The 25,848-nt window shown below is 44.8% G+C and overlaps 1 protein-coding gene across 4 annotated transcripts in view; it reads right to left on the bottom strand.

Annotated features, from left to right (window-relative positions):
* The window catches only part of FAM13C (family with sequence similarity 13 member C), a 250,535-nt gene extending 230,096 nt beyond the window's left edge, over nt 1-20,439 (bottom strand). For 2 of the 4 annotated variants that reach the window (XM_040362039.1, XM_040362041.1), the window contains exon 1: nt 20,290-20,439. In XM_040362039.1, coding sequence (XP_040217973.1) covers nt 20,290-20,332 — 43 coding nt within the window. In that variant the 5' untranslated portion in view covers nt 20,333-20,439. The remainder of the gene's footprint in view (nt 1-20,289) is intronic. The other 2 variants (XM_040362042.1, XM_040362040.1) reach the window with 1 other exon arrangement.
* Between the last annotated feature and the right edge of the window lie 5,409 nt (nt 20,440-25,848).

The raw sequence follows: 25,848 nt of genomic DNA, 5'->3' as shown, positions 1-25,848 counted from the left end.
GGACTCTATGATGATCACAATCACATCTAGGTATGGAGTGGATAAAACACGCTTACCAGATGGGTTGGACTCTAGTACTGTACAGCAAAGAGTCAGCCAGACGTTGTGGTCTTTGGAAGCCGGGACCACTGAAACCGGAATAGGACCATAAGCGGGACTGGAACTCCAACGGAATGGACAACAGGAACCAGCTGTGCTTAAATGGTGTATTGCGTCAATACCACAAACTCTGAATACGATCCTTGGACCATCAGTCAGGAGGTGCAGGCAGAGAACGTAGCTATAGCTCCAAAGAAGCCATGAGATGGATGATATGAAATGGAAAAAGGAACTCCAATAGTGCAGGTCAATTAAAACCAATTAGGTTTATTTGTAAAAGTCATAGACAAAATATGACATGAATAAAAGTGATCACGTACAAAAAAAGGCAATGTGGGGTGCTCAATAGCAATGGGTATTGCACCCCACATTGACTTTTTTTGTACGTGATCACTTTTATTTTATTATCACTTTTATTCATGTCATATTTTGTCTATGACTTTTACAAATAAACCTAATTGGCTAAAAAAAAGAAAACTCAAGAAACAGCTGGAAACAGCCCCTCCCTGTAGGCGATCGCCTAGGACATGTGATAGACGTGAAACTAAAATGAATATTTTTGTGTTATGATTAGAACCACTGAAATGGAGTGTATATTTTCCTTGAAATGATTCTTCAGATTTTGTCAGATATGTTCTTAAAGTATATTTTAACTTGGATGGACATACAGAGAGAGCTGTTGAAATCAAAAAGCAACTCCATCCACTCACTCACTCTGTGTCCCCCCTCCCTCCTGGATTCCTCAGTTGTAACAGGAAAAGCCTTCCCATCCCCCACATCCTGACTTTTACAGACCCCAGAAGGAGCCTGTATGACTTTTGGAAGAACATGAAATGGACTTGTGAGGAGAAACCACCCTTCTATGAACTGGCCAATAAAAGACTCACAAGGGTGATGGGGAGGGATTGATGGGTGTGTATTTTGTGACATCATGAAGTCAATAAATCTAAGAGGAGAAGGCCCGCCTCTCTCTCCTCTTTCATTATTTTCTCACATTCTCTGTGTGTGCATCTGTCTGTTCTTCTCTTCTCTCATCTTCCTGCTGTGCACTTCAGCTCCAGACCACAAGAAGCTGTGTGTGTGTGTGTGTGTGTGTGTGTGTGTGTGTGTGTGTGTGTCTCTGTTTGTTTCTGCTTATTTTAACAGATTATAGCAGTGAATCATGGCAAATCTAAGTCAATTGACGCTCAACGTGCTTCTTTTGGACTTCAAGGACAGACTTTGTGGACGCACAAGAAACTGGCTGAGAATTGAGGGACCGTCTACCATTGAAAGGGGCGTCATGAACCCCTAAACACGGTAAGTGCGAGTTTTTTTTGGCTCCCTTACACCGTGTTACAGGCTGGACGGCCTCTATTCCCATCTAGTTTGTCTACAAATTCCGAGCCTTTGAAACAGACGGTATAATTCTGGTCCAGAAGCGAACCCCGGTTTGTGTTGATTCACTGCTATTAATTTTTTTTTTGGTTCTTGCCTGTTTGTATGCTGTAAGGGTGTGAGCTTGTGGGTTGTTTGCTGCCTGTGAGTAGAAGGGTGAGCTTGTGGGTTGTTTGCTGTCTGTTTGTGGTTCTGTAAGGGGTGTGTGAAATCGGCCTACTAAGTTAAGGTACTGGTCGTGCATCGTCTCGGATTAAGCCGATGTGATAAAGGTTGTGTGCACGGGGAGTGCATGCTGGCTGGGATTTGAGCCTGGGACAGCTCTAAGGAAGTTGGCTGCGAAGATATGGGTTTGTTTTATTTTATGCTTGTGAAAAAATATTCCAAACCTCCTTGTTTAGATTAATTGGGGAACTGGGATTCTGGGGTTTATTTGAGTATGTCTGTGGTGAGATATTGAGTCAGCTTTTCCACATTTTGTCCTTGCTTTGAATAACGCGGGGGTTTTTTTGTTTACTGAACTTCCCTGTGCTAGGAAAGGTGGGGGCTGAGCTGGAGGAGGTCGTTTTTGTGTGGCTTCTGCTAGCTGGCTATTTGTGTACATTTGTGTGTCTTAAATTGCTTTTTCCCTTACACTTCTGCCTTTTGTTACAGCTGGCTTGCAATAGCTAGCTTACTTAACCCTTTATCTGGACAAAGGCTGCTAAATTCTGTGTCTGGCTTCTTGCTCTGCTAACTGTGCTAATTTGTGACCTGAAACCTTTTGCTTTTCATCACAGCTGGATACCAATTAAGGGTTTTCTGCCTAGCAGTCTTAACTCTTTGCAGTCTGAACAGGAAACTTTTTCATTTCTGTGCCTTTCCTAGTTAATTTTTTTTGCTGGGATGATCCTTTTGTCTTTCTCAGTATGTATGTGTTTTTATTATGCTGGATAACTGTGTTTGACTGAATAGAATACCTGGCTTTCTTGTTGTATGTATTGACTGCTGTTGGCACTGACTTTTGTTTTTCATCTACAGAAGTCTGAAGTTTTTCTTTATAACTTCTGACTCCCCTTCTTCTTCGTCTTCCATTTTGCTTTTCTTTGGCTTTAGATTTTTCCCGCCTTTTCTGAAAAGCTCCTCCCCCCTCTGCCATCTTTTTCTTAGCTCCTCCCTTTCTTCTCCCTTTTTCATAGCCCCCCCCCCCCCCCCTCCGCAATCTTCTTCTTAGATCCTCCCGTCTTCTCCAAATCTTTGCCGCTCTTTTTTCATAGCTCCTCCCCTCTCCACCATTTTCTTCTTAGATCCTCCCGTCCAACCCTTTCTTTGCTGCCTACTACACAGCCCCCTATCTTCCCCTCCCTCTATGTAGCATGCTGATTGTACTGACTGTGCTAGAAGTGATTTGATTGCGTCTAATGGTACATTGTGTCTGTAACATATAACTTATGGTGTCTTTCTTTGCATGCATTTTTCGTTTGGGTTCTCAACTCTGTGCTGGAATCGAACTCTTTCTTTCTTATTTCTTTCTCCTTTCTTCAACCCTTTTTTTTCTTCTTCCCATTGAAATTCATTGATCCCTTTTCCCAATTCCTTGTTGGCAAGTGGTGAATGAATTCTTATTATTATTTTTGCTGTTTTTTTTTATATATATATTTCTGGGATGCCTCCCTGATATAATATATACTCCTGCCCCCTCCCTGGTGGGGGGATAGAACTGGGTGTGTGAGGAATGTGGGAGGTCCAGACCCCTGCATCCTGCCCGCCCTGAGCTCTGCCACATTTGCAAGTTGGAGGATAGCCCCCCTCTTCCCCCCCAGGGACGACAACCTAGGAGACAGTTTTTTTTGTAACACAGAGTTTTTTTTAACAAAAGGTTGACTTGGGATATTGCAACTGTTTCTGTACAATTAAAATTGGTCTGAATATGCCTGTTACATTGTACGCTGATTTATCAGATAATTCGATTTAACTAGAAATAATGGGATATTTCTCCTGAGGTTTAAAAAATATGGAACAGACATTTGATGCACATAATAAGCAATTGTTAAGTCTTTATTTTACAGTTAAAATCTTCTACAGAGAATTAATTTAGGTGAATTATTTCGTCCCGTTTTTTTTTTTATCCTTTTAATCGGATGGATTGAATGCGTGTTCTGTGGGGACCTGTCCCATCTGGGTTGCCCACTTACACTTACACTGACGATGCCATGCACTGTATTTTGACTTGATACATAGAGGGCTTTTTGCCAGTTTTGAAATTTATAATGTGATACCCAGGGCCTGTTATTGTCTTTTCATTTCCCTCATGTTCTGCCCACGATGCCTGCTGGAAGCATGGGCCCCGCCCGACTGCTTGAGGCCGTGCCCCTTCTTTCCCCTCACGTTCTGCCCAACTGTATGCCCCGCTGGAGGAAGCATGGGCCTGCCCGGATGCTCTTCCCTGCTGAAGGCTTTGCCTCGTTCTGAACGCATATGGTGTCGCCGCCCGCTGCCCATACTGGATTCTGTGCCCTCCGGCCCACGGGCCTTCTTCTTCATGCCCTCCTTAGTCTGTCCAGGGGGGGGTAACTACAATGCCACTTCGCTGGACAGACACGTAAGGGAGGAGAATGATGTAGATGGGAGTGGCAGACCTACCTGAAGGTAGAATCCGCTCATATGCTGTCCTGTGTGCCCCGACCTCAATTCCTTGACCTCATGGGGTGCCCAAAAGCGGTAGAGAGAGTGTGTAAATCCTGGCGTTCATGACTACAGAAGCTGCGTTCACAAGTCACAAATGAGGGATGAGGAGATTCTGGGTATCACATTGGAACAGTAGAACATTTTGCATAGTACATTTAAATGGTTTTATTCCACATGCTGTGCCATGCCATCCTCAGGGTTAAGTGGGTAAGTGGCCCCAAGGGGGGAGCATTCAATACATTATCCCTTTCTGAAATCTTGTTTGAGACAGTCTCTAGATTAGATTGTTATGAGCTATGATTATGTGACCGCTTTTGAAAATAGGTAACTAATATTCGTGTACGAGTTTTTTCTCGCATTCCTGATGTAGGTACCGATAATTACCAATATCCCCTGGGTGATGATTAAGAGGTTCCTTCGAAAATATTCTCTGGAAGATGAGTGATATTATGGATTGTGCCGCCCAAATCTGAATGAAATTATATATCTTTTTTCAAATACATGGGATTGTGACAACTGGGGTTTGTGGGTTGGAATATCTCAAAGGGGGGTCCTTGTTACATGGGGTAATTAGTTAATTAATGTCAGAGTGTAAAGAAGTTCTTTAATGAGATAATTAAGTTTAATTCTGCCTGTAAATGTTTATGAATATGTTTACTCCAACAACTGAAAATGTATTATGACATGTCAAAACATGCATGGGATTAGAACAAAGGTTTAATGGGAAAATTGTTGATTGAGATTGTGTGAAGAATTGTATACAATTCAGTAAATGGTAAACAACATGGTATTTTATGTTTAACTGAAATCCTACAGATCTGGTTGTAAGAATTAATAAGTTGAGGTTTGAGCAATGTTTACAACAGATTCTAAACTTGGGTTTGGTTTATTATAAGGTTCCCCAGAGAAAAATATTAAAATATGAAAGTTATGTTCAATCTAAAAAACTTTATAAAAAATATTATTATAAAAATTGTAAAAATAAAATTAAAAAATAAACAAGTGTTAAAAGTTATTATAAAATGACATTTCTGATAAAATATAGATTGTGAGTAATTATGAGTGACTTTATCAGTAGAAAACAATGGTCGGTTCATGCGCAGGGACTGGTCAGTGGATTTCATGAGATTTGTCCTCTAAGCGATCTTTTGTCGCTATTGGAAGTTAAGGAATGTCATGTTATAATGTGGTGTACATGATTTTTGGCAGATGTACAAACCAAATATGTTTTAAAATTTTTGAAAAAGAGTTAAAAATGAGAAAAACGATGCAATTCGATTGGATTGTATATGGTCTAAAACTTGTACAATCTGCTCCAAGCATGGGGGGGGACAGATGTTTTCCCTTAGAGGTCATTAACAGCAGATCAGGTTACAGGCTGTGGTGGTTTACAGGAGTGAGTGCTAGCTTGAAATCCGACTCCCAGTGTAAACATCCTCAACTTTGCCTAGTTTGAAGGGAAAAATAAATAAATATCAGAGTTTATGTTAAGTAAACTATGGAAGCGTATTATGAGGGTAAATCTTTCTTTAATAATAAAAGGTAATTTGTACACAATCATTAGAAGATCTGAAAGAAAGCCCTTATTAATAAAGTATTATTTTTCTCTTTCTTTTCCTTTCTTTCTTTTTCTCTCTCTCTCTTTCTTTTGCTCTTTCTTTCTTTCTTTCTTTCTCTCTCATTCTTTCTTTCTCTCATATGTTACTAAACTGTGTTTTTTTTGCACCATTTGGTTTGAAGAATACCTTACTTTGAGGGTGTCATTTTAAAGAGAATGATAATGGTGTTAATCTGCATAGCTTAAGAAAGTCAGTTAAAATAGTTTAAAAATAAAAATACAAATATGGATAGATGATGCGGTATGATACAGCCATATTTATGGATTAAAGGGTCATCTTCCAGGTTTTGGAGTGACGAAGGTGTTCAGTTGGAAAGGAGAGTTGTGTTTTGTAGAAGGATCCCTATGAGACACAGTGAATCTTTAAGACTGAACCAATTTATAAGAATATTCATGCTGCATGATCAGTCCTGAAAACTAGTGTAATGTAATAAAGTTTCTTTAGGAAATAAAATATTTAGGACAGAGCCCAATATAACATTAAAATGCTAATGAAGTGAAATATAGTAATTATGTGGGAATGGATGCTTTTATGAAATTGAATTTAGTAATGGGAATGTAGATTGGATAAATTATGGTTGCTATGGTCAATAGAGGTTTGTTAACTGTAAACAAGGATGCATTCCAGTATATTACTGAACACTTAGAGGCCACTTCACAAATGACTTTGTATAAAATTATGGCCTTATACAGGATATTAGGTGAACAAGGGGGGCATTTAGAATGTCACCTGCGGACAATATTTTGGGTGATAACACATTTGTACTCAAATAGGTATAGCAATTCTGTTTATATTGGTTATGATAATGTTTTGTTATATTGACCATGTCCTCCATTACCGTCCTTGTCTGTTAAGAAATAACAAAGAGAATGAACTGATGAAATATTCATTTCAAGGGGGGGCTGTGATAGACGTGAAACTAAAATGAATATTTTTGTGTTATGATTAGAACCACTGAAATGGAGTGTATATTTTCCTTGAAATGATTCTTCAGATTTTGTCAGATATGTTCTTAAAGTATATTTTAACTTGGATGGACATACAGAGAGAGCTGTTGAAATCAAAAAGCAACTCCATCCACTCACTCACTCTGTGTCCCCCCTCCCTCCTGGATTCCTCAGTTGTAACAGGAAAAGCCTTCCCATCCCCCACATCCTGACTTTTACAGACCCCAGAAGGAGCCTGTATGACTTTTGGAAGAACATGAAATGGACTTGTGAGGAGAAACCACCCTTCTATGAACTGGCCAATAAAAGACTCACAAGGGTGATGGGGAGGGATTGATGGGTGTGTATTTTGTGACATCATGAAGTCAATAAATCTAAGAGGAGAAGGCCCGCCTCTCTCTCCTCTTTCATTATTTTCTCACATTCTCTGTGTGTGCATCTGTCTGTTCTTCTCTTCTCTCATCTTCCTGCTGTGCACTTCAGCTCCAGACCACAAGAAGCTGTGTGTGTGTGTGTGTGTGTGTGTGTGTGTGTGTGTGTGTGTGTCTCTGTTTGTTTCTGCTTATTTTAACAGATTATAGCAGTGAATCATGGCAAATCTAAGTCAGACACATGACAGGTCCTAGGAGATCGCCTGTCCAATCAAACAGCGCAGCGCCGCGCATGCGCAGTGCCGCTCGCGCATGCGCAGTGGGTGCCCGGCAGTGAAGCCGAAAGCTGTCACGGGTGCCTACAGTGACAATGAAGACGCCGGCCGGGGAGGGGGGGAGAGGAGCGGAGCCCCGGCCGGCGCGTCGCTGGAACGCTGGAGCAGGTAAGTGTCTGTTTATTAAAAGCCAGCAGCTACACTTTTTGTAGCTGCTGACTTTTAATAAACATAAATATTGGCTGGAACTCCCCTTTAAGTCCATATGAACTTTGAAAGAGAATGCTGATGGAAGGAGGAAGCAAGGTCCAATAAGCAGACAGAGTCCAAGGTTCATCCACAGTCACCAAAAAAGGGAAGAGGAAGTTGTAGGAGAATCCCGATGGGAAATCTTCCTCACTCTTATGAGTGGGTTCCCTTACCGATAAGGTGGACCTCCTTATTAGCAAGGTAATACACACAGGCAGATACAGCCCTCTGCAGGGACAGATAAATCTCCTCAACCACAGGACTCTCCTCACTGAACTCCAATCTTTGTGACAATCAGCAAGTGGAAAAAATCCGGGACTCCAATCTGAAAATTTCACTCTTAGGCTAACAGGCCATAAGTGTAAAAAGACAGGTGTATCAACCGCATGATACATAAAAAAAATACCTGGCAAGCTTTAAAATACATACAGAAACAAGTGCCCATGTACCGGGGTCACGTGGGGCATATTAGCGTAATGGCGTCAGCACGTCGTGGCACCACCCTTGCTCTTTTGCTGGGTCTTCTCCCTCTGTCCGCTGTCTTCTGCCTCTGCTGGGTCTTCTCCGCTATCTTCTTGCTCTTTTGCTGAAGATAGCAGAGAAGACCCAGCAGATGCAGAAGACAGCGGACAGAGGGAGAAGAACCGTAGAGAGAGCGGAGAAGACCCGGATTGGGGAGAAGAACCTGCAGAGGCATAAGACATCAGCGGAGGAGGCAGAAGAGTAGGAGAGGGGAGAAGAAGTTCAAAGAGACGCCGGAGCTGCCATAATAAATGACATTAAAAACCTGTGTAAATTTAATTTTTTGACACTTTTTTTTTATTTTAGGTGAATGGGTAGGGGTACAATGTACCCCATACTCATTGACATAGGGTGGGGGCAGGATCAGGGGGCCCCCTTATTAAAGGGGGCTTCCACATTCTGATAAGCCCCCCCACTTGTAAACTTTGAAAACCAACAGCGAGGGTTGTTGGGAAGAGGCCCTTGTCCTCATCAACATGGGGACAATTTTTTTAGGGTGGGGGCGCAGGGGCCCCCTGCCCCAAAGCCCCCACCCCCCATGTTGAGGGCATGTGGCCTGGTATGTTTCAGGGGTGCCCCCCCACCCCAAAGCACATTGTCCCCATGTTGATGGGGACAAGGGCCTCTTCCCTACAACCCTGGCTGGTGGTTGTCAGGGGTCTGTGGGTGGGGGGGCATGTCAAAATCAACAAGGGGGCCCCCAGATCCCAAGCCCCTACCCTATGTGACTGAGTAGGGGGTACATTATACCCCTACCCATTCACCTAAATAAAGTAAAACAATATTCAAAAATTAAAATAGTACACAAGTTTTTGACAAAGAAATTTGTTGAGGCAGCTCCGGCGTCTCTTCCGATTTCTTCTCCCTTCCCGCAATGTCTTCATCCTCTGGTTCTTCTCTCTCCGCTGAAGTCTCCTTCCACTGCCAGTTCTCCCCTCTTAAAAAAAGGAAAAGTTCAGCGCTGGAATAATAATAACAATAAAACCAAAAATAATGCAAGCCAGCACTGAAGGATCAATTCAAATAAAAAGTCCCATAAGCAAATTTCAATAACAAATAGTGCAGCGCAAATAAAATAAATAACAATGAATATATAAAATAACTGTAAGATATCAAAAAAGAGTCCATAAAGTGCACTGGTGAAATAAAGTCCAAACGTGCTCCAGTATAAAGGTGACTGAGTGCAATTAATCCAAGATCAGTGACCCACAGGAAAGATCCTCCACCAATTATTAAAGATGGCCTCTCACCTCAGCCATTCGACCCATGGCTAGGTCACAAAACATTTTTACACCTCCAAACTATGGGCAATACACCTCCAGATCTCAATTAAGGGCAAGCAGCAGGCAGCTCAGCAGTTCCCCAGATCCACGGAGAAGTATATGCAAATATAGAAGAAGGGACAGACTAGTGCTCTCTGTATAGCAGACTAGGTTTAATTAAAACAAAAGTAAACAAACTCAGGCCGAGTGTGGAGCATAACAAATGAATCACGGAGCTCCAGGCTTCCGAATCCACAGACAGCTCACAGGTCAGCGCGTGAGGCGGCGAACGCGGGTGACGTCACGTGACTCCTCTCCCCTCTCCGCTGTCTCCTTCCACTGCCAGTTCTCCCCTCTCCGCTGTCTGCTTCCACTGCCAGTTCTCCCCTCTCCGCTTCCACTGCCAGTTCTCCCCTCTCCGCGGTCTCCTTCCACTGCCAGTTCTCCCCTCTCCGCTGTCTCCTTCCACTGCCAGTTCTCCCCTCTCCGCTGTCTCCTTCCACTGCCAGTTCTCCCCTCTCCGCTGTCTCCTTCCACTGCCAGTTCTCCCCTCTCCGCTGTCTCCTTCCACTGCCAGTTCTCCCCTCTCCGCTGTCTCCTTCCACTGCCAGTTCTCCCCTCTCCGCTGTCTCCTTCCACTGCCAGTTCTCCCCTCTCCGCTGTCTCCTTCCACTGCCAGTTCTCCCCTCTCCGCTGTCTCCTTCCACTGCCAGTTCTCCCCTCTCCGCTGTCTCCTTCCACTGCCAGTTCTCCCCTCTCCGCTGTCTCCTTCCACTGCCAGTTCTCCCCTCTCCGCTGTCTCCTTCCACTGCCAGTTCTCCCCTCTCCGCTGTCTCCTTCCACTGCCAGTTCTCCCCTCTCCGCTGTCTTCTCCCTCTGATCTTCACCCGACGCTCGCTCCTGCTGTAATGCTGGGGCCGCCATGTGCCATTACGTATATAGTCATGGGGCGTGGCCACCCAGTGAATGGCCTATGACCTCACATGAGGCAGGCCTCCGGATGATATCGCCGGGTGGCCATGCCCCATGGCTAAATAAGTAATGGAACACGGTGGCCTCAGCATTACAGCGGGAGTGAGCGGTGGGTGAGGATCGGAGGGGAAGAGGGAGAAGACATCGGAGAGAGGAGAACCAGCACCAGAAGAAGACAGCAGAGATAGGAGAATCAGCAGAGGGAGAAGACAGCAGAGAGGGGAGAACGGACAGAGGGAAAATACAGTGAAAAGAGGAGAACTGGACAGCGGAAGAAGACATGAGCGGAGGGAGAAGAATCGAACTGGAAGAAGTCATCAGCAGAGGCAGAAGAACCGGAGGATGAAGACATCGCCGGAAGGAGAAGGAATCCGAAAAAGAGCTGCAGTAATAAATCACTTTGTCAAAAACCTGTGTACACCCTTTATTTTTGGCACTTTTTTTGGGTGAAGGGGTAGGGGTATAATGTACCCCCTACTCATTCACATAGGGAGGGGGGTGGGAACTGGGAGCCCCCCAGGGTTGTCAGGAAGAGGCCCTTGTCCACCCCAACATGGGGGGGCAAGATGCTTTTGAGTGGGGGGCACAGGGCCCCCCTGCCCCAAAGCACCCACCATGTTGAAAGCATGTGGCCAAATATTGTCCGGGGCCCCCCCCCCCCTCGCTCAACCCTGACGTGCCAAGCTGTCTGCTTGGATAAGGGTCTGGCATGGATTTTGGAGAGACACAACCCCCTTCAAGATTCATACCAGGCACAAAGGGACTGGTATTGTTGGGATCAAAGTCAGATCCCATTCATTGAAGTCAGGTGGAAGTGGGAACTTCAAGTCGCAGGGCAAAGTCGGATCCACAGTCGTATGACTGTCATGTCATACCAGTGTGCACCCATCATAGCTCTCCTTTTTAATACACCTTATCTATGAAACCGTAATTCAAATGTCCAGTCCAGGCAGCTACAGTTGTTGCTGATACACAGAACAAGGTGGTCTCAAAAAGAACTTTTGGGTCTCTGAACTTTGAACAAAGGCAGTACACAAGAATATGTAGCCCACCACACTGAACGCCACAGTAATTTAGCGCAGTATAGCAGCATACAGCAACCTCCTTACAGTCTGCCAACTCTTTCCAAACTACTTTTAAACACACTGACAAATGGCTTTTGGGAACCCTTTCCTAGTGAGGGAACTAGCACATAACAAAGCCTCAATTGCTATCCCTTATAAGCCAGTTGACCCAAGTTCAAAGGCCAGGCAGTACATTATATTTACAAAGAATTCTGACAGGCGAAAGTCACCTTAAATTCATCAAGTACCTTGCTGCACCATATAACTGTATCCAAGCTAATTATATGACACACGGGTGAATAATGAAAGGAAAGCGTAATGAAATACTAAACGTTGTATGTGTAGATAATTAAAATACATGGGGTTTCCCATTAATCCAATTCAATTTCTGTCAATACTCACTTATCCCTAAGGTTTATCCTAACAGACATCAAGTGTTATGAAACTCAAAATGCAATTAATTCTCACAAGATGCACATTTGGAAGCTGTGTCAGTTTCCATGGCAACCAAAAGGCTTAGCTCCAGAAACGTCAAATTTGTGACACTAGATTTGCGTATAAATAGCATTAATTTCATATTTTTATTTCTTGCTGCAATGTTAAAGTCAGAGACCATCTAAAAATGCTATTTCAGATTTGGATAGGCATAGATAGTTCATTCCATACAGGTGAAACCAGTGGCAAGATTTTCTTACCCAAGTATGTGCCTCGCAACAATGGCAACTGCTATTTCTGATCTCCTTTTCTTCCTTGCTGCATGACTGCAATGCTGATTCATCAGTTTTGGAGAAGATTGAAGTCGCAACACCCAATCTGCATACTTCTTATAGATTAGCAACTCAAAAATAATGCCAGTGGATCATCAGCATGCTAGCCAGGCACCTAGCAAGGAGCATGACTATGTCAGTCTACATATCGGCCTCTGTTCAGCAGAAACTGGCCAATAGGGGGGGTGTCCACATGTCAGAAAACAATAGCTCAGTAGAGAAGATCAATGTACTAACATTAAATTGTTAGTACAGTGGCTCCTCCAGTTTTTTCATTCAGTCTGTTGGGTTAAGCGGAAAAAAAAAAAACTACTAGCGTGTACTACCCTTTAATTTACCTACATTGTGTGGTATGACACTAAGCCTCCTCACACAGAGAGGATCTTCAGGCAGAGAGGGAGGGCACCAGAGACAGTCACAGCAGGGTATAAGGTAGGTGATAGGCCTGCACTGTGTCCCCCTAGAGTGACATAAAGAGCATTTAAACCTTGTAAGGGTGCATTTTTTATTTATTTTTTATTCCTGGCCTTGCTACTGTTTAAGCTGTTCTGAGTGCCAAATGTCATCTTATGCCTAGTCCTTACCGTTATCACTTTGCATACTAAATTGTGTTATTACCATTGTTAATCCATTTTAGGAGTGCCTATTTACCAACCATATTGGGCGACAATATTATGGAAAAATGTTATTAAATACTTACCGTAATTTTCCTTTCCTGAACTATCCTCATGTAGCGTCCCCTTACTTCCAGTATGGGCACTACGCTAAAGTGAGTGGGGAATGGGAGAGTTATTTTGCTCCCATTCACAATTTGTCAAATTTGGGCTGCTGTCATTCCAGAAATGACCTGTAGGTCAGCTTGCACTCCAGAGGTGTTGTTTCCACCTCTGGGCGACAGGTGGCGCTAGAGGGGTTCTGGCAGAGCGACTCTCCCCAGCAGCCAATTAGGAGTTTTCCCTCGCGGAGCATGCTGGGGAGGGGTATATCTGTGGCAGACGCCATCTTTTTTCAGTCTTCGCTGGGTCCCGGTTCAAGGTGCGGCATCCACCTTTAGGGTGCGTGCATCCATGGACCCCGCTAGCGTGGCCCACCTGGCCAGAGTCGTACGCTACACGAGGCTCCATCCTGATGGAGAAGGGAGCCCCAGTGACATACTGGGTCCCCAACTATTCTAGGAAGATCCTAAGCTGAGGGCTGTACGGTGGGGGATCAGGGAGAACCCAGAAGCGGGTTATCCAGAAGACTGTAACGAACCATCTGGGATCTGGTCACCAAGGTATTGACAGGTATGTTACAGCTGTCAATTGGTGACCCTGTTTGACTTATGTGTAAATCTACTGGAGGATTCGCTCAATTTGTCCATTGAGCTCATCCAAAGTAATAGGCCTGTGGCAGAGGCCCTAGAGCCGGGTCTGTGAGAGATATCTGTTCCTCCCAGAAATCTAAAGTGACACTTCGGCTGCCAGGCTTGTGGCAGAAGTCTGTCCGGGGCACTTCACCCACTCTGGCTAGAGTGGCGACGAATTGCAATTTGGTACTACTGAGAGCAGGATTGCTTGGTTCTTATCCAGGCCTGATACCGCAAGGTTCTCTCTTTCTTTATCAACCTTTTCTTCCTATTTGATGTTGATGTTGGCCAGGAAATAAAGCATTGAAAAAACCTTTATTCGCTGTCTGGACATTCGCTCAATACTCTGTTCTTCAATTGCACCCCTAGACAACACTAAGGCCTCGTACAGACGAGAGGATATCCCCTTGAAAACGGTCCGCCGGACCGTTTCCAGCGGATAAATCCTCTGGCGGATTTGGATCTGATGGCTGTACACACCATCAGATCGAAATCCCCGCGGAATACATCCGCGGTGATGTGGCCTCGCCGTCGCCGCGACGATGACGCGGCGACGTGCGCGACCCTGGAAGGTAAATACTTCCTCACATGCGTCGAATCATTACGACGCATGCGAGGGATGGGAGCGGACGGACTGATCCGGTGAGTCTGTACAGACGACCGGATCAGTCCGCTGGACTGGATTCCAGCGGATAGATTTCTTAGCATGCTAAGAAATTTTTATCCGCTGGGAATCCGTCGGCTGGATTTTTATCCGCTGGGAAATGTCCGCTAGGCCGTACACACGACCGGATCTATCTGCTGGAACTGATCCGCGAATCAATCAGAGCGGATAGATCTGGTCGTGTGTACGGGGCCTAAGGTAGCTCAATACGCCAATCCCAAAACAAACCAGCAGCTCCTTCGGGGGTAGCGCTACACTCAAATCAGCACACAATAGGTAACACTTCCTCTGGAGCCCACACTGTTAGGATTGATTCACCTGCTTGTGGCACTGTGCTGATTTGGGCTGTTTGCAGTGTTGCCAACCACCCATAGATATACGGGCAGCCCGTAAAAAGAGGGCACTTTTCTCTTGTCCGTAAAAGTTCTTAGCTGGGGAAAAAGTGCCAGTAAAAATGGTGGCGATCGGCTCGGGTCAGAATTGCGCATGTGCACTTCCAGAAATTCCCGAGAACTTCTGATCCTGAGCCACCCGAGTCGGACCACGACCGAGTCTAACTCTCCTGCTGCCTCTGTGCCGCAAGCAATGATCTCAGTCATTTTTTCCGCCACACCGCCGACAGCCTTTAAAAAAATCAGGAGCTGAGTGGGAGGACGGAGGAGCCTTGTGGTGGAGAGTGGACAGAGCAGGCACGTGTGAATGGACTGCAGAGGGACGTGCAGCGTGGACTTTTTTCACCAGACCGGATGGACCCCTGCCTGGCTGAACCTGCAGCCCACCCTGGTGAGTGCAGTAGTAGTCTGTCTGCAGTTCTCCAACTTAAAATTCCAAAGCCGCCTGCCATAATCATTGCCAAAAAGGGTCGGACTCAGTCGGGACACAGTGACTGACAAACTAGTGTCTCTCTCTCTCTGAGAGAGACAGACAGGCCTCAGCCTGCAGGACTCATCGTCTCCCCCGTCGCCTCACTCCAGTCACAGTGCAGTCCAGTGATCCAGTCGGGACCACTTGAGTGAGGGGAGGTGCACTGCAGAAAGAGAATGTATTATAGTGACTCGAGTAAGTCCGACTCCAGTCACCAACTTGAATTTAGAGTCCCACACCGGACCCCTGGCCTGGTTGCAACATGCATCCATCCATCTCTTGACTGGATGCCATCTACGTGATGTCTACAGGCAGGTACAGGCAGCAGTTATCAGACAAGAATGGCAGTGGTGTGATTGTACAGAATTACAGATGTTCACAACCTCTGTCTTGCCATCTCCTGTATCCTGTCTGAATCCTCTGACCACCACCTGTACCATTTCCTCATCCTTTGACCACCTTCTGTATCCTGTCCACCATCCTCTGACCACCTTTTATGTATCCTGTCTGCCAATCTCGGACCACTTGTTCTGTATCCTGTCCACCATCCTCTGACCATCACCTGTATCTTGTCCGCCATCCTCTGACCACCTCCTGTATCCTATCTGCCATCCTCTGACCACCTCCTGTATCCTATCTGCCATCCTCTGACCACCTCCTGTATCCTATCCGACATCCTCTGACCATCTCTTGTATCATGATAGCAATCTCTGACCATCTGGAGTGAAGTCAAGAGTGAGAGTGACGCCAGGATGGGGATTATGGGAGAAGTCAGACGTGTGTGGACTGTGGAGGAGACTATGGAAAAAAAACAGCCACCAACCTGGAGCTGTCTGACTGAGCCCTGCATGGTGCACCTGAGAGGAGGCCAGTGACAGCGCCGCTAGGCCAGTCTGAAGAGGGGGGTCATTGATGCAAGGAGTGAATACAGTAATGTGAGGGAGCACTGATATAAAGGTCCCCCCTTATCTTAGTAACCACTTCCCCTTACCTTTGTGTATTCACTTTGTGGAAGGTGGTCTCTGGTCACCAGAGCCCCCCCACCACATCAGAGTCACAAGCATTCCCCTTTACAGCAGAGTCTGCAGGATTCCCAGCTTACAGTGCAAAGGAGAACTCTGCGAACCCTGATGTAAAGAGGAACTCTGATGTAAATGGGAATGCAGTGGACTCTGATGACCAGAGTCCCCCTTAGATCATGAACTGCAGCATTCCCCTTTACATCAGAGTTCCCTTGCACTGTAAGGGAGGGGGGGGGATTTTGCAGACTCTGATATATGAGGGGATCTCTGCGCTAGCTGTTTGCTATAGCTCCAGTGTGTAGGCTGTAGCAAGCAGTTAAACCAGTGTTCAGCTGCCAGGTGACTATTTAAAGGGTCACTAAAGGATTATTTTTTTTTAGCTAAATAGCTTCCTTTACCTCACTGCAGTCCTGGTTTCATGTCCTCATTGTTCGTTTTTGCTTTGATGTTGTTGAATTTCCTCTCTGTTCTGGACACTTCCTGGTTGTCGGTTTCCTGATCACCACAGTACTGGGAAATTTCTCACTGTGGTGACTAATCAAGGAGGTGTGTCTAAAACCCCTCAGCACCAATCCAGTTTCGTTTTGCAAAACCTTCACTGCCCTCTATTGGCTCTTTGTCTCTGTACATCAGAGAACCAGGAAACAACAACAAAAACGAAACTAAACTGCAGGTACATTATATGATTGGTTTTTATCACTTTTTAATCATTTTTAAAAGGAATCAGTTAACTATTATGTCTCTCTACCCTGTAAACAGTCATTTCAGCAAAACATTTTTTTTCCTTTAGTGACCCTTTAAGGCTGCTTCTTCCTCTCCTCAGCATTTTACTATTTTGATTGCCCCCTTGCTGTCAGATCCGTGCACTTATTTGTCCTGTTATCCTCATCCACCCGGCAACCATCTGACTTGCATCTTCTCCCTGGCGTAGTATCAAGTCTTGATCCCCTCTTCCTTGTACCCCTTCATTGCCTGTTACACTTGTCATTATATTTGTATATAGTCAGTAGCTAGGTTTATTAGTTATTTTTGTCATTGGGGCTTGTTCTTGTTTGCAGGAGTTTCCTATGTTAATTGTTTGCTGTGCATGCTTGTTTGTGTGTTTCACTTGTAGCACTACCCCCGGAGGAGCTGCTGGTTGTTTCTGGGGGCACATTTACCTCATGGCTCCCCCGAATTCCTAGGGGTGAATGATGCGTAATGCATTTGGTAGAAGTAAAGGAATGTCCGCAACAGGTGCTCTTTATTACCCAGCCGGGTAAAAACAATAAAACTTGTGGTGAGGAAAGTAAAGTTGAAGAAGAAAGGAGAATAGGAAGTTAAGGCGCGGTGATAGGGAAACAGTCCTGCTCCCAAGCGCAACACTTCTCTGTGCCACTCCTGCTTGAGTGGGATTAGTGTACCCAGACAGGTCTCTCTCACTGACCTGGCAGCCGGAGTATCACTCAGACATTTGTAGGATAAAGTCCCTGCCACAGAGCCTCCTTAGTGAACTTGAACTTGAGGAAAAGTCTCTGCCACAGACCCTCCTTGGTGAACGTCAGGGAGAAACCTCTGCCACAGGCCCTCTCTGATTTGTAGTTACAGAGGAAATCCTTCTTAGATGAATTGCGCCTGGATCTCCTTCAACTTGTCGCCCAGGTACCGACTGACAGGTGATCAATCCTTCAGTGTCCGGCTACCTTGATCCCCGGTGGTATGTCAAGGCCCTTTTGGACCGCCAGCCTCTCAATGGCGCACCTCAGACGGACTCCCCACCGAACAGCAATACAGCTTGAGATCCTCAAAGGTGGGAACCCAGTCGCTCACTGGGTCCTCGTCGCTGTTCAGATGCTCTGGGCCATTGTGGTCCAGGAACACCACGTGGCACGCATGCCCCGGCCAGGTAGGCCATAACGCCGGGGCGCCGTGATGTGGTCACCCTAAAGGTGGGTGCCACACTCGAAGAAGAAGACCCAGAACCAATGATGTCTGTCCCGTAAATACCCCTCCCCAGCATGCACAGCAAGGTCAAACCCTCCTGATTGGCTGCTGGGAAAGAGCACCCAAGCCTCGACTCAACTGCTGCCACCTGCAGCACAGGGGTTGGAAGAACACAGCACAGCCAAGCTGAGATAGAGACCCTGTTTAACACATAACAATTTGGATCAGAGTTTAAACTACACTCTGATCTTCCTCTAAATTTAACTAGCACCGGTACTGTAAAGTAACCAGGCGCTACACACTATAAACAAATCTCACTTTAAGGATATCTATATTGTTTGGTCTGTTTCCATGAGCCATCTGCCTTCATCCACTCACTTTAGAAACATCAGGTGAGCTTCAGGCAGCATTTCCAAAGGCAGACATCAGACACTGTTAAGCTGGATACACACTATACAATCTTCTCTAGATTTCTTCCCTCAGATTCACCAAAACCACATACAAAGAGGCTAAAACTTAAGGGCCAGATTCTGAAAGGACTTACGACGGTGCAGCGCCATGTACGCCGTCGTAAGTCCCAATCCGACCCGTCGTATCTATGCGCCTGATTCTTAGAATCATTTACGCATAGATATCCATTAGATCCGACAGGCGTAAGTCTCTTACGCCGTCGGATCTTAACTGCATATTTTTTTTGACCGCTAGGTGGCGCTTCCGTCGCATTCCGCGTCGAGTATGCAAATTAGCTAGATACGCGAAATCCCGAACGTACGCGCGGCCGACGCAGTAAAGTTACGACGTTTACGTTAGGCTTTTCCCGGCGTATACTTGCCCCTGCTATATGAGGCATAAGTGCGGCGTAGCAATGTTAAGTATGGCCGTCGTTCCCGCGTCGAAATTTGAAAAAGTTACGTCGTTTACGTAAGTCGTCCGTGAATGGGGCTGGACGCCATTTATGTTCATGTCGAAACCAATGACGTCCTTGCGGCGTACTGGAGCAATGCACACTGGGAAATTTCACGGACGGCGCATGCGCCGTTCCGCAAAAACGTCAATCACGTCGGGTCACAGTAGTTTTACATAAAACACGCCCCCCTCATCCAAATTTGAATTAGGCGGGCTTACGCCGGCCGATTTACGCTACGCCGCCGCAACTTACGGAGCAAGTGCTTTAAGAATACAGCACTTGCCCGTGTAAGTTGCGGAGGCGTAACGTAAAATCAGATACGTTACGCACGCACAATTTTACATGGCTGTACAAGAATCTGGCGCTAATAGTCTATTTGTATGCAATCAGGCAGGCCCTAGCACTACATGGCTTCGCTAAATCCATTGGAAATCAGACAAAAAAAGTTGCATAGTGTGTATGGGGTCTTATGCCGCATACACACCATCACTTTATGTGATGAAAAAAAACGACATTTTCTGTGAAGTAAAAAACGACGTTTTTGAAACTTCAATTTTCAAAGACGAAGTTGCCTACACACCATCGTTTTTTCACAATGCTGTAGCAAAGCGAGGTTACGTTCACCACGTTTTTCCATTGAAGCTCGCTTCATAACTAGCTTCTGGGCATGCGCGGGTGTAAAAACGTTGTTTTAAACGTCGTTTTTTGATACACACGGTCAATTTCTGTGAAGTAAAAAACGACGTTTTGAAAAACGACACATAAAATTGAAGCATGCTTCAATTTTTTTTGTCGTTTTTCACAAGACATAAAACAACGTTTTCCCCCACACACGGTCATTTAAAGTGACGTTTTTAAAAACGTCGGTTTTTTTTCCATCACATAAAGCCATGGTGTGTACGTGGCACTAGAGTCTGGGACAAAACCCAATCAGACTGTCAAACCCACAGAAGTACACAGCATAGCAAGGGAGCCAGAACACCACATTCAGAGACAGACAGGGGACTCGTCAGAATCTGAGGTAAGTCCTTCACCTCGCAGGACTGCAGAGAGAGAGGGAGAGAAACCCTCCCAATTGCAGACCTCCAAGATCATTTTCACCATTGCATGGTGTCTGGCGCTTCCCATCCTGTGCTGCCCATCTCCCTGCACCCTGTCACACCTTTCACAGCCGCTCTTAGACTGACAATAAAGCCAGGAGAGCAATGTGGTACACTGCATATAAAGACAGGAAAAAACAAAAGGGAGAGACAATGATGACACTGCAGAGGTCTTATAATTCCACACCTGTACAATATCAATGCTGTTTAAGCATCATTGTTTTTGCGGCCTTGGCACAAAAAGGCACCCAGTTTTTAAAAAGGATTTACCTTCAGCATTCAGGGTCTTCCAACTCCATGAGAGGCTGAACATGTTGGGGAAGGTTCAGCAGGGGGGATACAGCAAACAAATTATTTACCAACTGCAATCAACAGGTAGCCTGGAGCAGACCAAAAAAGAAGAACATCTTAGTTGGGGGAGTGGATGTCTTAATTCAGCTAGGTGCAGGTGGTCATGTGGGGCTTCAGAGGAGATGTTAACCCGTTGTGTGCTGATGTGAGGTGGGCCAGGAAATGAAGTTTCTGGGCCAGATTCACAAAGAGATACGACGGTGTATCTACAGATACACCATCGTATCTCTGACGTAAACTGGTCCTATCTATGCGCCTGATTCATAGAATCAGATACGCATAGATAGGGCTAGATCCGACAGTGTTACACTGTGTTACACTGTCGGATCTTTTTTTAAATTTAAAAATGGCGCCGGGGGCGTTCCCGCTGATTTACGATAAATAATATGTAAATCAGCGAGATACGCAAATTCACGAACGTACGCGGACCCGTCGCATTGTTTTTACGTCGTTTCCGTAGCGGTTTTCCGTCGTATACTTACCCTTTCTTTTATCAGGCGCAGCCAATGTTAAGTATAGCCGGCGTTCCCGCGTCAAATTTGAAATTTGAAATTTCCTACGTCGTTTGCGTTCGATTCACGAACACGCGCGTCGCAAGTCCCGCTCACGTCGCAACCACTGACGTCCTATTGACGTCAGTGGGAGCAATGCACGCCGGGAAATTCCCCGGACGACGCATGCGTATTTAAATCGGCGCGGGAATGCGCCTGATTTAAATATGACACTCCCTTAGCCGCGGAATTTGAATTCCGCTGGGGGATTTAGGATCCGCCGTCGCAAGTTTGGAGGTAAGTGGTTTGTGAATTAGCCACTTGCCTCCTAAACTTGCGGGAGCGGATCTTAATTCACGTAGATCGAGCGGATCTATAGATCCGCTGAGCTACGTGAATCTGGCCCACAGTGTCTTTCTTATTTTTATATATGTGTCATAAATAGGAAGTGTCCCATCCAAGGGATTTATTTCTATTCACAGACATTTATCCTCTCTAGTTTTCTTGGTGACCATTGTCACAACACAGAAAATGATAATGATTCTAAAATGTTCTGTTTGTTACTGGAACATAAGGTGAAGAGTAATCTTTCAATGAGGGCAGTTATTCTAAAGACAACTATCTAAGTAAGCATATATATGTGTACATACAGTATGTATGGAATGTTTGTGTACTTTATGGAATGCATGGTATGTTAAGTGTACCTACACTATACTTAAACAGCTATTTATTTTATTTATTTATTTGCTTGTCTTATATGTGTATTCTGAGCATATTTCAATAAGAAAGAATTATATCTCCTGGGTAGTTGAAAACAAAACAAGACTTATACCTCCTATGAAGTCAATTATTTTGAAGACAAGAGAAATAATTTCATAACTAGATGCAAAGGATGCATTTTCAATATAACCGCTTTGGTTACAGGAAAGATTAGCTTTACGGTGATTACAACTGAATTAGACCCCCAAAACAAAAATGTATTAAATTGTAGCTCACCAGTTCTTGGGCCCCTTTCACACGGACGGACTATTCAGGTCCGCCTGTCAGTTTTGACGGCAGACCGGAACGGCCGCATCTCTATGGAGCTTCGGATGTCAGCGGAGACATGACCTGATCCGATCTGCTAAAAACAGACGTATGGGGATACGTCCCCATCCGTCCATGGTGGATCGGATCAGGTGAAATCTGATGAAAACGGACATGCTGTCCGTTTTCATCTGATCTCTCCATAGGAGACAGTGGCGCCCGACAAGCCCCTCCCCGCTCAGTGAGCAGAGAGGAGCTTGTCATCCGCCAGCTCATCGGAGATCAACGGACTGACGGAGTCCGCCTCGTGTGGAAGGGGCCTTACATATGGTGGCTACATTTGTTTTCTTATTTAATTTCTTATTTTATTTTTTTCTACCTGTTGATCCAGCCAGTAAGTTTTTTTTTTTTTTTTACGTTCTTTAACAGACCAAGCTGACTAGCAAAAGTGGCAGCTAGAGGGTCGAGACAAACCATAACACGGACAGGGGTGCTTACAGTGGTCAAAACTTTTTGCTGTAACAGCTTATAAAGTGTTAGCTGGCGTTCAGGTTCAATTTGTTTGTCAAGTTCATGTAAATCTGCTAGTCTAACATTACTCCCTCCCCAGACTGACAATGTTGCTGCCCGCATGGCCGTGACAGCGGGTACAGGGAACATCTTCTCATACTGCTGTCACAGGGAGGCAGCAGATCGCCGAGCGACTACAGGAGCGGGAGAATGTTACATGTTCCACCCTAAAAACGGATGGAACATGTACATGTTCCGAAAGGTTAATTTATCCTTTAATCCTGCTTTAAAGTTGAACTTCACTCTCTCAATTAAGATAGATTATTTCTAATCCTCATGCTGCTAGCATTAGTATATAGATAGGAAAGTATATCATATTTAATTGTTTTAAATGTTTGTTCTCTAGTCATTTTCCAGAACGGCACACCTGAGAGATGACTGGTCCACTAAACACAACATTAAACACAATCAACACATGAGGTTAAAAAGCTCCTCCCTTCCACCTGCACCTCAGTTCTTAATTGTGTTTCCCGGCAGCAAAGCGTTTGTTACTTTTTTTTAGACCTGAAGTCGGTAGCAGATGGTCCCCCCCTGGGTGCTGGATGCCAAAGCCAGGGAGGGTGCGGGGTCCAGCTAGATTTCATTCCCACTTCAGGGAGTCCCCATTGCTAGGGGTCCTCCCCAGGGAGGGGTTTTCCGGTCACAGAGGAGTGTTCCTGGTGCTCCTGTGAGAACATACCTCCCCTATTACCTTCCACCTAGGTCAGGTGCTGTGGGGATTGAAGGAACCGGCGGGTCAGCTGGAGTACAGGTCAGTCAGGAAGGTGCGGATGGCTGTCTCTAGTCCTTCCCGCAAGTACTGACCACAGTCATGCAAGAGAGCTCGCATGGTGGTGAGTAATTGCGGGCGCGCTCCCGTGATACAGCGAGCAGCCATAGCCGCTCACTGTATCACTCGGCCCTGCCCCTCGGCGCGCCGCGTCACTGGATGTGATCGATGGCAGCGGCAGCCAATGGCTGCGCTGCTCTCAATCCATCCGCTCTAGCCAATCAGCATCCAGGCTGAGCGGCGAAGAGGATCTCGGGACCGCGCGCAGGACTTTCGACGGGTCAGGTAAGTAAAATGGGGGCTCGGGGGGGGGGGGGGGGCGGTATACACTGACGTTTTTTCACCTTAATGCATAGATTGCATTAAGGTGAAAAAACATTTTCCTTTACAACTCCTTTAAGACTCATCCAGTCTGAAAAGTCACTTCAGTCTTATATCACATGATTGATGTGACAGTCACATTTTTATAGTCTATAATTATGCAGTTCTACCCTGCAATTGTAGAAATTCCCTTTTTACTTTTCTTTAGTGAATAACCCACACTATACAGCACACAGTTAATACTGCTGTGAAATGTTCTGCTGTGTGCACAGAATACAAGGACATGCTTTGTGAATTAACACTGTTCATCATGCTATAGACATTGAAGTCTCAAGTTCAGGTTTAAATATAATAACAGTGATTACATCTAAGTGGCTGGTTCCTTTGCCTTTCTTTGACTTTTACTGGTAAAACTGTTAAAATGTCTAAGAATCAGTTACTGATCGCATTTTTCTTCTTGAAATCTGTGGAAAATAGTGCAGAAATTAAAGGAAAATTACTCACTAGTACACTAAAGGTTCTATTTATAAAAAATAAAATACATATTACTGTACGAATGTGAAAAGCATTCACACACCCGCAGGCAAAAATCACTGTATTTTGTCTAATATGATCAACACCATCTAGGTGGCCATAATGTGGTATTTCCCTTATTGAGGTATTTCAGGAAAATACGGCATTATGGCCACTAGAGGGCACTTACAATCATAGGAAATAATTATATTAGACAAAAATTCTAATATTCGAACAGCAATTTTTTATTTTTTTTTACTAAATATACCCTTTACTAAAGGAAGTGAAGTGACTAATTTGTTTTGGGCGAACTTTAGCTGGTTAGATATCCTGGGGCTGTATTACACGCGATTACATTAACTACTGTCAGGCTGTACCAGTTGTGCAAACCTTTTGTTTTAAAAGTAAATTTTTTTTATAAATGTGGCATGTACCAATAACAGTTGTAAAACTGGGAGCACCTGGCAAATTGGCTAAGATGTCGACATCCTCTGAAAATGGGGTCATGAACAGAAAAAGCAAAGAAAAAAAAAAGGTCTAGAGGGCAAAGGGTTGTTTACATATTTGTGCCTTATATTGTATCAGCTGTGACATAATTACTCATAAGTATTGAGAAAGACCCGTGTCTTCCATTCTGCGGATATGTCTGCCATTAGGCTTTTTTTTAACCCTTCACTACCCAATCTGCACATCTTTATTCACAACATAATGTCCACGTTCTTTTTCTCAAATGAACTGTGATCTCATTAGCACGTCAGCTGTGCACTTTGAAGAATTATGACCCTGGGTATGAAGATAAATGTATGGAAAAGCTTCCGAAGATACTAGTGTTTTGATGAGCTGTCATTTATTTTACGATAATTGTTTTTTATGATGACTCTAGTCGTAATGAGTAATGATGAACTTATTATGTCATCGGTTCTATGTAAAATGCAATAGGCTGAAGGTCTTTAACAGAACATGCCAGCTTTTTATACAGCTTGGCAAATGTCAGGAGGATTTAGGGAGCCAGAAGAAACAATATTTAGGAATGCATCTGAGAGACACATCGATTTCAAACAGTTCATCTGCGGAGCTCATCAATCAGCATCCATTTTACTAAAAGGAATATCTGCATTCATATTAGAATGCTTACTGCCATTAAAAATAAAAGCAATTTTAAAAGTTTTCTTTACCCATTATGTTTATCCAGGTCTATCATCTGAACAGCTCTACCAATACAGTACAGTCCCGGCTGTCAGAGAAAATGACCTGATTTCTTTTTCACCTGCTGTTTTGACTCACTTAGGGCCCTTTCAGACATGCGCTTTTTCATCCATCCGTTTGCGGATGAAAAAGGGACATACATTGGTCCCTATGGGATTGTGAGTGTCAGTGGATGAACATGGTTGGGATTCAAACCAACAACCCTTGTGCTGTTAGGTGAAAGTGTTAACCACTTATGCCCTGTACACACGATCGGTTCATCCGATGAAAACGGTCTGATGGATTTTTTCATCAGATATCCGATGAAGCTGACTTTCATCAGTCGTGCCTACACACCATCAGTTAAAAAACGGATCGTGTCAGAACGCGGTGACGTAAAACGCAACGACGTGCTGAGAAAAATGAAGTTCAATGCTTCCAAGCATGCGTCGACTTGATTCTGAGCATGCATGGATTTTTAACTGATGGACGTGCCCACAGACGATCGTTTTTTTTCTATCGTTTTTTTAACCATCAGATAATTTTAAAACAAGTTCCTAGTTTTTTCACCGATGGATAAAAAACCGATGGGGCCCACACACG

This window comes from Rana temporaria, chromosome 8, assembly GCF_905171775.1.
Source record: "Rana temporaria chromosome 8, aRanTem1.1, whole genome shotgun sequence".
NCBI classification, from domain to species: domain Eukaryota; kingdom Metazoa; phylum Chordata; class Amphibia; order Anura; family Ranidae; genus Rana; species Rana temporaria.
The sequence above is the reverse complement of the archived record's forward strand: the minus strand, read 5'-3'. Positions and strand labels throughout refer to the sequence as shown.